The 12,499-nt window shown below is 32.3% G+C and overlaps 3 protein-coding genes across 3 annotated transcripts; 2 read left to right on the top strand and 1 right to left on the bottom strand.

Moving 5' to 3' along the window:
* The first annotated feature begins 713 nt into the window (after positions 1-713).
* LOC148544006 (uncharacterized) lies at positions 714-4,988 on the top strand. The gene is made up of 7 exons (XM_088498823.1): positions 714-1,309; positions 1,427-1,540; positions 1,666-2,011; positions 2,324-2,421; positions 2,635-2,884; positions 3,902-4,407; positions 4,517-4,988. The coding sequence occupies exons 1-7, from the start codon at positions 714-716 to the stop codon at positions 4,986-4,988; spliced, it is 2,382 nt and encodes a 793-aa protein (XP_088354949.1).
* A 498-nt stretch (positions 4,989-5,486) lies between these two features.
* LOC148544005 (uncharacterized) lies at positions 5,487-5,882 on the bottom strand. The gene has a single exon (XM_088498822.1). The coding sequence runs from the start codon at positions 5,880-5,882 to the stop codon at positions 5,487-5,489; it is 396 nt and encodes a 131-aa protein (XP_088354948.1).
* Positions 5,883-7,222: 1,340 nt separating this feature from the next.
* On the top strand, positions 7,223-9,488 carry LOC107616610 (universal stress protein A-like protein). The gene is made up of 4 exons (XM_016318564.2): positions 7,223-7,535; positions 8,485-8,597; positions 8,696-8,814; positions 9,136-9,488. Exons 1-4 carry the CDS (start codon positions 7,370-7,372, stop codon positions 9,209-9,211), a joined length of 474 nt encoding a protein of 157 aa, XP_016174050.1. The 5' UTR covers positions 7,223-7,369; the 3' UTR covers positions 9,212-9,488.
* The last annotated feature ends 3,011 nt before the right edge of the window (positions 9,489-12,499 follow it).

The raw sequence follows: 12,499 nt of genomic DNA, 5'->3' as shown, positions 1-12,499 counted from the left end.
TTGATCAACTCTGATCCATTCTCCTATCTTATCCTCTATTAACCTATGTTTCTTCATATCATCGAAAAATACAACACATGTTTTATGGTCATGGCCTATAGTTGCATAGTATGTACACACCATCTCTAGCCTTTCATACCGAACCGCCACTTTAATTGGAGACTTGTCAAGACCAGCGACCTTAAGAGAGTCTAATGCAGGAGCATCTATTACGTTATTAGAAATACTAGTTGAAGAAGTAAAGCTTAGTTATGTTATTATAGCATGCATATGAATTAGTCTCACATTGCCTAATACTCAAAGGCTCCCCCTCCCCTTACTACTATAAATAAGTCCATGTATTCCTTTTATCACGCAACTTGAGTAATAAACACTTTTTATATTATAAGCTTTGCGCTTATCTCCTCTAGGATCTTTTGAGAGTAAAGGGGTACATTCTTGGTTTAGCCAACCAAGGTGAATTCTTTGCTATTTTCACCAAAGTGGGGTTGTTAACCTTGCCAAGATTGGTGACTCAAACGACGTCCCGGTGTCAGTTTGGTATCAGAGCAAGGTTGGTCCTGAACTTACTCCAGTAAAATTTTATTTCGTTCGTAGGCACGGTCTTTAGTGTGGTTCTCTCGCTGTTAGTGCATTCCCATCATCATTGTGCATGATCATCATAATCACAACATTGACACCTAAGCATCAGTCTCATTACATAGTAGTAAAAGATGGCTTCAAAGTGTAAAACTACTCAAGAGATTGAAATGGAGGAATTACACCTTCAAGTTAAGGAGTTGCAAGAGCAACTTACAAAATATGAAGCCGCTCAAAATAATCATAGCAACCAGACTGAAGATAGTTCTTCTAGTGAAGAAGATAATGCAAATCTATTTTATTATTCTTCTTCGTCTGAAGATTTGTCCACACGAAGAGCACGACACAACAACACGAATACTAAAGATTTAGAGATCAAAATTGATATTCCTGAATTTGAAGGGAGAATCCAACCACATGATTTCATCGATTGGCTTTGCACAGTGAAAAGAGTGTTTGAATTAAAAGACATTCCGGACGATAAGTGCATGAAGCTTGTAGCAATCATGTTAAAGAAGCACGCGTCAGTATGGTGGAAGAATCTCAAGCATCAGCGAAAAAGAGAAGGACAGAGCAAAATCAAGACATGGGATAAAATACACCGTGAACTAAGGAAAAAGTTCCTTCCAGAGAACTACAGGCAAGAAGTCTTCATCAAATTTCACAGTTTGAAACAACAATCATTGACTGTGGAGGAATACACTATGGAGTTTGAAGAGCTTCTGATGAAGTGTGACATTTAAGAGCTCGAAGAACATATTGTTGCTCGCTACTTCAGAAGGCTTAATGAAGACATTGCAAACATTGTTCAACTACAACCATTCTAGATGTTTGATGTTGTTATAAGACTAGCGTTGAAGGTTGAAAGACAAATAACACAGAAGAAGAACAATCGCTTCTCAAAAGAAAGGGGGTGGTTAATTTTCCAAAGCAGAAATGGACTCCCCAACAATCCTCTAAGGTAAGTCCTTTAAAAGGTTCAGCAACCAATAAGGAACACAACTCTTTTCACTCTACTAAATCCAATAGAAGGTATTTCAAGTGTCAAAGATTTGGGCATATTGCTGTTGATTGCCCAAACCGAAGAGTTATCACTCTAATTGAAGAAGAAAACCATGAAGATCCAAGTGAAGAGTTCGAGAAGGAGAAAGATATTGAGTATGATGTTGAAGAGGAGTTTCCAGCGGATTGTGGTGAAGCTTTGGTTGTTTGCCATATTTTGAACACTGCCATGCTAACTGAAGACGAAGGTTGGCTCCGCCATAATATTTTCCACACAAGGTGCACTGCCCAAGGAAAGGTGTCCAAGGTCATCATTGACTCTGAAAGTTGTGAGAATGTTGTTGTGACCTATATGGTGGAGAAACTGAAGATTCCAACTGAAGAACATCCTCACCCTTATAAGTTGCAGTGGCTGAAAAAAGGAAATGAGGTCAAAGTGACAAGGCGATGTTGCGTTCAACTCTCAATTGGGAGTAAATATAAAGATGAAGTATGGTGTGATGTCATCACAATGGACACATGTCACTTTTTGCTAGGACCCTCTTAGCAATATGATTGTCGTGCTGTCCATGACGGATTCAAGAATACATATTCTTTCTTCAAAGATGGAGTGAAGATTGTGTTGACTCCATTAAGACATGATGAGTACGAGAAGCAAGTTGAGCAGTCCTAAATCATAAGGTCAGACCTTAACAAAACTCATTGAAAGTTCAACTTCATGTGTTTTTTATTGATTTGTGAGGAGAACAAGGAGACCTTGTCCGTGCATGAGGATGTCAAGCCTTTGATTGAAGAATTTTCTGATGTCCCTGAGAAGATCCCTAATGGGTTACCACCAATGTGAGATATCCAACACGCCATTGATTTCGTCCCTGGTTTGGTGATCCCAAACAAGCCAGCATATCGTATGAGTCTTAAGGAGCATAACGAGTTGCAACGCCAAGTAAAACATCTCTTAGACAAATGCCTAGTCATAGAAAGTGCTAGTCCTTGCGCCGTTCCTGCTCTGCTAGTTCCAAAGAAAGATGGTTCATGACGTATGTGCATTGATAGTCGTGCTGTGAATAAGATCACTATCAAGTACAGATTTCTTATTCCCCGGCTTGATGATCTGCTGGATCAATTACATGGTGCTGTTATCTTCTCTAAGATCGTCTTAAGGAGTGGCTATCATCAAATCCGTATGAGGCCTAGTGATGAATGGAAGGCAGCTTTTAAGACACGAAATGAATTGTACAAATGGACGGTTATGCCATTTGGGCTCTCTAATGCACCAAGCACCATTATACGCTTGATGAACCAGGTATTTCGATCCTTCATTGAGAAGTTTTTTGTTGTTTACTTTGATGATATCTTAATATATAGTAAGGATCATGATAAAAATCTAGTCCATCTATGTCAAGTATTTGTGGTACTTCGAGAGTAAAAACTATATGCTAATCTCAAGAAGTGTGACTTCTTAACGAATAGAGTCATATTTCTGGGATATGTTGTGAAAAGTCAAGGCATTGAGGTGGATCATAGCAAAATCAATGCTATTGTTAATTAGCCTACTCTAAAGACATTGCATGATATAAGGAGCTTCCATGGATTAGCCTCATTTTGTCGGCAATTCATCAAGAATTTTAGCTCCATTGCTACTCCACTTACTGAATGTCTTAAGCATGATACCTTTGCATGGAGTGCTAAGGCGCAATAGAGTTTCGAGACATTGAAGGAAAGGATTTCTACGGCTTCTGTACTTGTACTCCCAAAATTTGATTCCATGTTTGAGGTCGATTGTACGTTTTATGTTGGTATTGGTGCTGTACTTTTATAAGAAGGCCGACCAATTGCTTTCTTCAGTAAAAAGCTTAATGACGTTAAAATGAAGTATTCCACTTATGACAAGGAGTTTTATGTAATCGTGCGAGCATTAAGCTACTGGAGCCATTATCTATTGCCTAAGGAGTTCATCTTGCATACTAATCACGAGGCTCTTAAACATATTAACCCCCAACAAAAGTTGAATTGACGCCATGCCACTTGGAGTGAGTTTCTACAATCTTTTTCATTTCTCCTTTAGCATAAATCTGGGACTCAAAATAAGGTTGCCAATGCCTTAAGTCGACGACACACTCTCCTTTCCACTCTACAAATTAATGTTGTTGATTTTGAGGTTGTAAAGGAGTTATATGAAGAAGATCAAGATTTCAGAGAAATCTGGACGTGCTGCTTGCAACAACCCTATCGACAATTCTTCATTTAAGAAGGTTATCTTTTCAAGGATAATCAGTTGTGCATTCTCCATTGTCCATTATGCTAATCAATCATTTGGGAGATCCATAATGGAGGATTAGCAGGACACTTTAGAAGGGACAAAATGTTGGCTCTCATAAAAGAGAAATTCTATTGGCCAAAACTTGAGCGGGATGTCATTCGACACATTCAAAGATGCCACATTTGTCACATTGCTAAAAGTAGGAATCAAAACACTGGTTTGTACAAGTCGTTGCCTGTTTCGAAGGCCCCATGGAAACATGTTAGCATGGACTTTGTCTTGGGATTACCTAGGATAGAGAGACAAAAGAATTCTGTTATGGTGGTTGTTGACAGATTTTCGAAGGTGGCTCATTTTGTACCTTGTCATAAGATAGATGATACTTCCTACATATTAGATTTGTACTTTAAAGAGGTTGTGCACTTGCATAGTATCCCTCAACCAATCACTTCAGATCAAGACTTGAAGTTCATGAGTCACTTCTGGAGGACTTTATGGAGAAAATGGGAACTCACCTACAATTTAGCTCTGCTAGTCATCCGCAAACGGATGGTCATACAGAAGTGGTCAACAAAAGCCTGAAAAACTTGCTACAAAATTTTGTGGACAAACACCATTGCCAGTGGGATCTTGTATTGCCATAAGTTGATAGTTCTCCTACAACAATTCTATTAGTCAAACAACAAGGAGGTGCCTATTCGAAGTGGTATATGGTAAGCAACCACTAAGTCCTTTAGACCTTCCGCCGTTACCAACTCCACGAGAGTATAGTGCAAATACTAATAAACGTGATGAACAAATCAAGAAGCTCCACGAGGAGGTACGACAAAAGATACTACGTCAGATTGCTCGATATGAGGCCCAAGCCAATAAACATAGGAGACCAAATATTTTCAATATAGGAGATTTGTTATGGATTTATCTGAGAAAGGAACAATTTTATAAGTCTCGTCGAAAATTATCTCCTCGAGCGGATGGACCATTCAGAGTCTTTGAGCACATTAATGATAATGCTTACAAGATTGAGCTTCCAGGAGAGTATAGAGTATCTGTCACCTTTAACATTGCTGATCTGTCACCTTACTATGAAGAAGATGCAGAACCAATAGAAGATAAGACCAAGCCTCTTCTAGCCCAGGGAGAATGATGCAGGAGGATTCATTAGGTTATTAGAAATACTAGTTGAAGTAATAAAACTTAGTTATGTTATTATAGTATGCATATGAATTAGTCCCGCATCGCCTAATACTCAAAAGCTCCCCATCCCCTTACTACTATAAATAAGTCAATGTATTTCTTTTGTCACGCAACTTTAGTAATAAACACTTCTTATATTAAAAGATTTGCGCTTATCTCCTCTAGGATCTTTTTAGAGTAAAGGGGTACATCCTTGGCTTAGCCAACCAGGGTGTGTTCTTGGCTATTTTCATTATAATGGGGTTGTTAACCTCGCCAAGATTGATAACTTAAACGATGTCCCGACGTCAGAGTCTTTTACCGCTCGATTTTCATCAATAACCACCCTTGCTTTGATGATACATGTCTCTCTCCATTTAACATCAAACAGTCTCACATCCATCACCTTACTGAGCCTTTCACCAAGCTTTCAAGAAACCTCCAGCGTCTTAAAGGTTTCAGGAACTCCCTAAAATTGGGCCCATATTGGTATCTCATTTATTGGTTGTTCTCCAATGTACATCCCCTCTTTCCAATGCTGGACATGGAGAGCATAGTCTTTGAAAAGCCATGAGGAGCCTCTCTCAATTCTCATAATATCCCACTCGTTATCGAAGAAGAATTGGAATTGATTGTGATCAATCTCTTTTACTCGAAACTCTACTGGTCTCCCCCAAATTGCTTTAAGCGCCCCATCCATGATTTCTGTTGAAAATGATTTATTAGCAAAAAGTCTTTCAACCAGACTATTAATGCAGTTGTGAATAGTCCCTTTTATATCCTCCTCAGACAATTGTATAACATCATCCCTCTCTTCATTACTTAAAGGAACAAAGCCAATTAAATTCCCTCCACTTTCTGTCATGGTTCAGGGAGGTAATGCCAAAAAAAAGATAGAAAAGAACCTATGTTGTATGATGACTCTGAATTAGAAATGAAATTATGGTATGTGTAGAAAAATTTGATCTTGATGACATAAAAACTCTGTTAAGTTAAAAATTCTAGCAGAGTAAATTAAAAGAGTACATACTCCTCGTACTCCATTTCTTCTTATACTATGTTACCTTGCGCTACGATTATCTTCAAATTTAATAACGGATTTGTTATTTAATTTGAACATGATAAATTGATATAAATCCAACAGTAACGGTCTAAAAAATTTTAAGTATATTTTTTAATAAAATTTTGTTATAAATAAAAGTTTTTATTTTTTATTGTAATAAATATATATAAATATATTAAAATATTAAATTTTAGACTAATATTCCAAATAAATTTTAAGAAATTTTTAGTCAAATATTTTAGTTCTTAATAAATTTTAATTATCATGTCAATTCTTAACTTTTTATTTTGTTAGACAAATTTGTTTTTTATATTAAATTTTTGTAAAAAATCAAATAAATTAATCTTTATCATTATTTAATAAAAACAAAACCATTCCTAAAAAATTTCAACGTTTTTCACATCAATTTTTTTATAAATAAATAATTTAATGTGAAAACTAATTTGTTTAATCAAACTAAAAATTTAAAAGCTAATTTGATAATTAAAATTTATTAAGAATTAAATTTTTTTCTTAAAGATTGATTTAGATATTACTCTAAATTTTACATTTCTTTCATAATTTTTTCGTTAAAAATATATGTAAGTTAAATCCTTTCTAGCATACGCTTCTTGTACCAGTAATTGTTTGAAAATATATATAGATTATACAAATTCGTAACTCCAAAATATTAAAGGTGAATACTTTTTACGAAGATTTTATAATTGTCTTCATGTGAAATTTTTTTTTTGTTATCTTTAGATGATGAATTGTAGAGTTAGATTTTAATATGTTATAAAAGTGTTATTTTTATTTAAAGTGTGGTCAAATAAATAAATAACACTTTTATACAAAATATTTTTATAAAAAAAATATTTTTAACATTTTTATTTGAGTAACTTCTAATTTAGAGGAATATTAGGAGTCAGCAAGTTTTGTGATTTATAACCATCAATTAGCTATTATTGGTATTTTTAATCGTGTGAGATTTTATCCAATGATATGAGATTACTTACTTTTCTTTTACTGATTAAGTACTCTCCAAATTTTAATAAAAGTACTAGCCTATATTTTCCCTATAAAAAATATCTAATCAGTCGTTGTGCTAACATGTCAGTGTCTGAAAAACACTTGGCAAAAGGAGTGACAAGTCAAAAACCAGTAGCTACTGTGTTACTAGATAACACTAGCAAGCACATCATAGTACATAATCTCAATTCCTTCCCTTATCCACACACTATTTATTATAAGGCCAACAATAGCCACTAGCCAGACACATTTCTTTGATTACTTTGGCTAAGAAAAAAAAAATGGAAAAGAAAGAGCAAAAGATTATGGTGGCTGTGGATCAGAGTGAGGAAAGCATGCATGCACTGTCATGGTGCCTAAGCAATCTTATTTCAGATACCAATAAAAAGAAGCTTCTTCTGCTCCATGTCAAGCCTCCTCCTGCTATCTGCTCCTTCGACACTGCAGGTTTTATTTTCTTTCCCACACCATGAAATACTTCTAAGTGAAATTCATACTTCCATTACAATTGATTACTAAGTCTAAGGCCTTTTGCAGGATGGATTTTATATTTTTTGGAATTTTTTACCAATTTTTTTTTAAATATTATATACACACTAATCAATCATATATGTGTATATTATATATTATATTTTATATATCTTAATTTTATTTTTTGGGTTTATACGTATTTAAAAATTCTACACGTAGAAGATTTGAGAGATGGAGATCAATTTAATTACCACTATACCAAGCTACTTCTTGTTATATGTTATATTTTTTTAAAAAAATATATTACATAATCATATATCAATTTCTTAATCAATATATATAATTTAAAATATTTAATTAAATATTATTTTTATATTTATTTAATTTTTGTTTATTTTTATTTACTTTTTCTTAAATTAACTATTTTTAATTGTATAAAAAGAAAGTTTAGAGCCAGCAACTTTTGTGTTTTGTACCATCACTTAACCATTAAAAGAAAAATGAGTGATCTCCACCATTGGATGTAATCTCACATCGTTAAAAATACTATTGATGGCCAATTGATAGTTACAAAATACAAAAGTTGCTGGCCTCTAACACTCCTCTTGTATAAAATTATTAAAAACATTAAACTTTACTAAATATTTATAAAAAAAATAAACAAAAATACGTTTATTAACCATACAAATAACTGATTTTTTTGTATATTTAATATAAAAATTTGAACAATTATAATTTTTCTGTAATGTTTCTTAAAATATAAAACTATTATGCAAATCACATATAGTGAAAGATTATACCTTGACTTAAAACATTTTTGTTGTGTACTTATATAATTTTTTGAAAGAAAAACTACCTTTTATATTATATTCTTATTTTGAGGTTTTGTCTGACAGAGGCACTGCAATATGATAATTTTTTACAGGGTATGTGTTTTCCCCTGAAGTTATTGCTGCTATGGAAAAGTACAGTATGGAGCTTGCTAATTCAGTAATGGATAAAGCTGAAGCCATTTGCAGAAATTTGAACGCCGCCGATGTAATAAGCCTCTTTATTCAGAAATTCTTCTACTACAATGTGTCCATTTCCCCATTCTATTAATATCATTGTGGCTATGTCTATAATTTTGCGCTTAGATAACTATGGAGAGAGTAATTGAGATGGGAGATGCAAAGAATGTAATTTGCAGTACAGTGCAGAAGTTAGATGCTGACACTTTGGTCATGGGAAGCCATGGTTATGGATTCTTCAAGAGGTAAATTAAAGCTAATATATTTTCAAATAACTTTTAGCTTTTGAACTTATCCACCGGCGGGTACTTATTTGTGTATGAAATGATATATCTACAATGCTGCAGAGACAATATTTAAATTATTTTATATCACATAACATTTATAATTTTATATACATAATCTCCGTAATTATATATTTATTACATTTAAAATTATACAGTTATTTTAGTTATCATTAATGAATATTAAATAAAATAATTTTTTATTGTCTACAAACATTATTAAACAGTAATAAATACACGTGAAATCTAGTATAATTAAGTAGCTTTCTTTATCAATTGCAGAACACTCCTTGGAAGTGTGAGCGACCACTGTGCCAAGCATGCAAAGTGTCCTGTTATAATCGTCAAACAACCATGAAAGAGTTTCCCAACTTTCTTTAAGTAAGTGCTGGCTCGATTCAAGGGAAGCAGTTTCAAAGTCATAGCTTCAACCACTATACATAGTCCATGAATATTTCTTTTTTCTATATTTTCTATTGTTAGTTTGATCTATAATAGACCTAGCAAAGTACATTGTTATGTTGCTGATTATATGATCTAGTTTTGAGACGGTCATGTACATATATAATGAAAAAATATTATTTGTACATTAAAATTAGTTATTAAAATAAGTCACTAATGTATTTGTATATAAATATATGTGTGATTTAATTTATTTTCAACGTATATTTATATTTCAATATATATTTTATACTGGTGACTGATTTTGATGGCTAATTTTAGTGTATACGAATCATTCCTCTATACAATGGCACAATTATCGTGATTTAGGTGCACTTATTGCTATGTTATCTATATATACCTGTCTAATTTATTTAAAAAAAATTAAAAATTAATATTTAATTTAAAAATATAAAAATAAATAATTTCTAAATACTTAATAGTTAATACTTACTTTAAAAGACAAGTTTAATAAATTCGACACCAAATAGAAAAACATCAAAGTATTTATCTTAAGTTAATGGAATAAATTTTTAACCACTAATATTTTGGAGTGATATATGAAGCAGAAACCAATTGCTTCCAACAACAAAAATGTATTGGGCCATCGGGGTGAGCATAGCCCAGAACATATTGCTAGAACGTGCATCACGGTTCAAATCCTAGGTATGACTAGGAGTGTTTATATGGAATCCAACAAAAAGAAAAAGGAGTATGTATGTTAAGATGTAACTTGATAAAAAAAAAAAAAAAGAAAAGAAAAACAAAAAAACACTCTTAATTCTAGCTTCCTCCTCCAATATTATATATCACTACAAAAAAATGCTGAATATCATCGGATCTATCATTAAATTTAGCGTCATACATTAGTACCAGGTTTACTAACGGATTTGGTAATAAATTCGTCGGATAAAAAAATTACTATGGATTTAATTTTCCGACGATAAATTTGTCAGAAATAATTGAAAAAAAAAATTGGCACTGAGATTATCGTCGAATTTATCTGATAATAAATTCGAGATAATCTTGTCCTAAATTCAAATCTCTCTCTCTCTCTCTCTCTCTCTCTCTCTCTCTCTCTCTCTCTCTCCCCCCCCCTGAAACCACCTCCAACAAGCCCTCCGCCAACATCGGCTACCACCAACAGCGTCCAAAGACTGCGTGAACTTGGCTAAGTGCTCTTTGCAATGTGTTGGTTGCTCTTCGCCCCCGCCACTGCTGCTGCTGTCGTTGCTCCCTCAATTGCCGACCTGTGTCTCTCCTCCCTCTTCCAGGTAGGTTGCTCTTATCCCTCTTCCTATTCCATCCCTGCTTTTACTTCATTTCAAATTAAAAAAAAAAAACCTAACCCTATCACGCTCCTTTTTCAATGACCATGGTCCGTGGTTCAACGTTCTCGCCATCTCGCATTCTCGCTATCAGTTGTACTTAGTTCCTGCTACATTGCCGTCCTCTACTTCCTCTTCTCATGATTCCTCCATCGCCGTATTATTGGTTCTGCTTCTGCAGTATGGGTGAGTTCACTAATTTTTTTACTATATTTTTTTAAGTTTTTATTCTATAAATTTTTTATACTGAATTTTTCAGTTTTTTAATTTTAAATGTTGATGTAGGTTTTGATAAATTGTTTAATTTGATGTAGTTAGTTATTATTGAGTTGTATCTTACGCTCTTATTAATTGGATTACGTTAATATCAAAAATGGAATAAGCACTTATAAGAATGTTGTGAAATACAACATGAAACTCAAATTATGTAATTTGATATCAGTTCAAGTGAGAACATTGGCTTAGTTAATTGTTCTAATTTTTTTTTTTTATTTCTGCAAGTATAAGATCCTCAACTGTATTGTTCTTATTTTTGTTCTGGTATTGTTTGAGTTAATTATTTTTTGAGTTAATTAGCTGATTGTTGTTAATTGTCTGAGTTAATCCTAACTTATTTATTTTCTGAGTTAATTATTTTCTGAGTTAATTAGTTGATTATTGTTAGTTGTCTAAGTTAATTTTAACTTGTTTATTTTTTGAGTTAATTATTGACTTATTATTTATTGTTGTTAATTTTCTAAGTTTATTATTATATGCGTTAATTCTTTTTTGGGTTAATTAGTTTATTATTGTTAATTGTCTGAGTTAATCTTAACTTATATATTTCTGAGTTAATTATTGACTGATTGTTTATTGTTGTTAATTTTCTAAATTTATTATTATCTGAGTTACTTATTTTATGAGTTAATTAGTTGATTGTTGTTAATTGTCTAAGTTAATTTTAACTTGTTTATTTTCTAAGTTAACTATTGACTTATTGTTTATTGTTGTTAATTTTCTAAGTTTATTATTATCTAAGTTGATTATTTTTTGGATTAATTAGTTGATTGTTGTTAATTGTCTGAGTTAATCTTAACTTGTTTATTTTCGGAGTTAATTATTGACTTATTGTTTATTATTGTTAATTTTCTAAGTTTATTATTATCTAAGTTAATTATTTTCTGAGTTAATTAGTGTTGTATTTTCTGATTTATTAGTTTAGAAATTATTGAATTTATATATTTAAAATTTTATATTAAGTTTTAAACAATTTTAAGAAATTTAAAATTTAAGTTTATCATCGGTTAAATCCATCGATAATTATTAATTAGTAATATATTACCGTCAGATTTACTGGAGGAAACATCTGACAGTAAAAATTATCAGCAAAAATCTTCCAACGGTAATTAGTGACAGACAAAAAATTTACCGGTAAACAATTGCCGACAAAGTTTATACCGTCAGATTTATTCCAACGATAATTCTTTCGATAAACATATTATCGGCGAATTTTTTGATGAATTTACCGATAAATCCAATAGTATTTGACGAATTTCTTGTAATGTATCTTTAGTTTGAAAAACAAAACAAAATAAATAAAATGTCCTCTCATCATAATCAATTTGAAGAACAATTTTACATAATTAACAAAATTTTGGCTAATATATAGTTAATTCGAAACATTAAAGATTAAATTCTAAATTCCAAACTCTATGTCAGCTTAATAAAGAGATTGGTGAAGACGAAAGTGGCAGTTGATTGAAGACACTGTTAAGTGTATAAGGTATTTTATACCTGAAGATTTCGATTTCGGACTAATTAGTTCCTAAAGAAAAAAAAGTACCAATTTGGTCCTCTAGGATAGCAAACTATGGACACATGATGTCTTTCTATCAATT

Source organism: Arachis ipaensis, chromosome B9 (assembly GCF_059453495.1).
Source record: "Arachis ipaensis isolate K30076 ecotype BB chromosome B9, ASM5945349v1, whole genome shotgun sequence".
NCBI classification, from domain to species: Eukaryota; Viridiplantae; Streptophyta; class Magnoliopsida; order Fabales; family Fabaceae; genus Arachis; species Arachis ipaensis.
The sequence above is the reverse complement of the archived record's forward strand: the minus strand, read 5'-3'. Positions and strand labels throughout refer to the sequence as shown.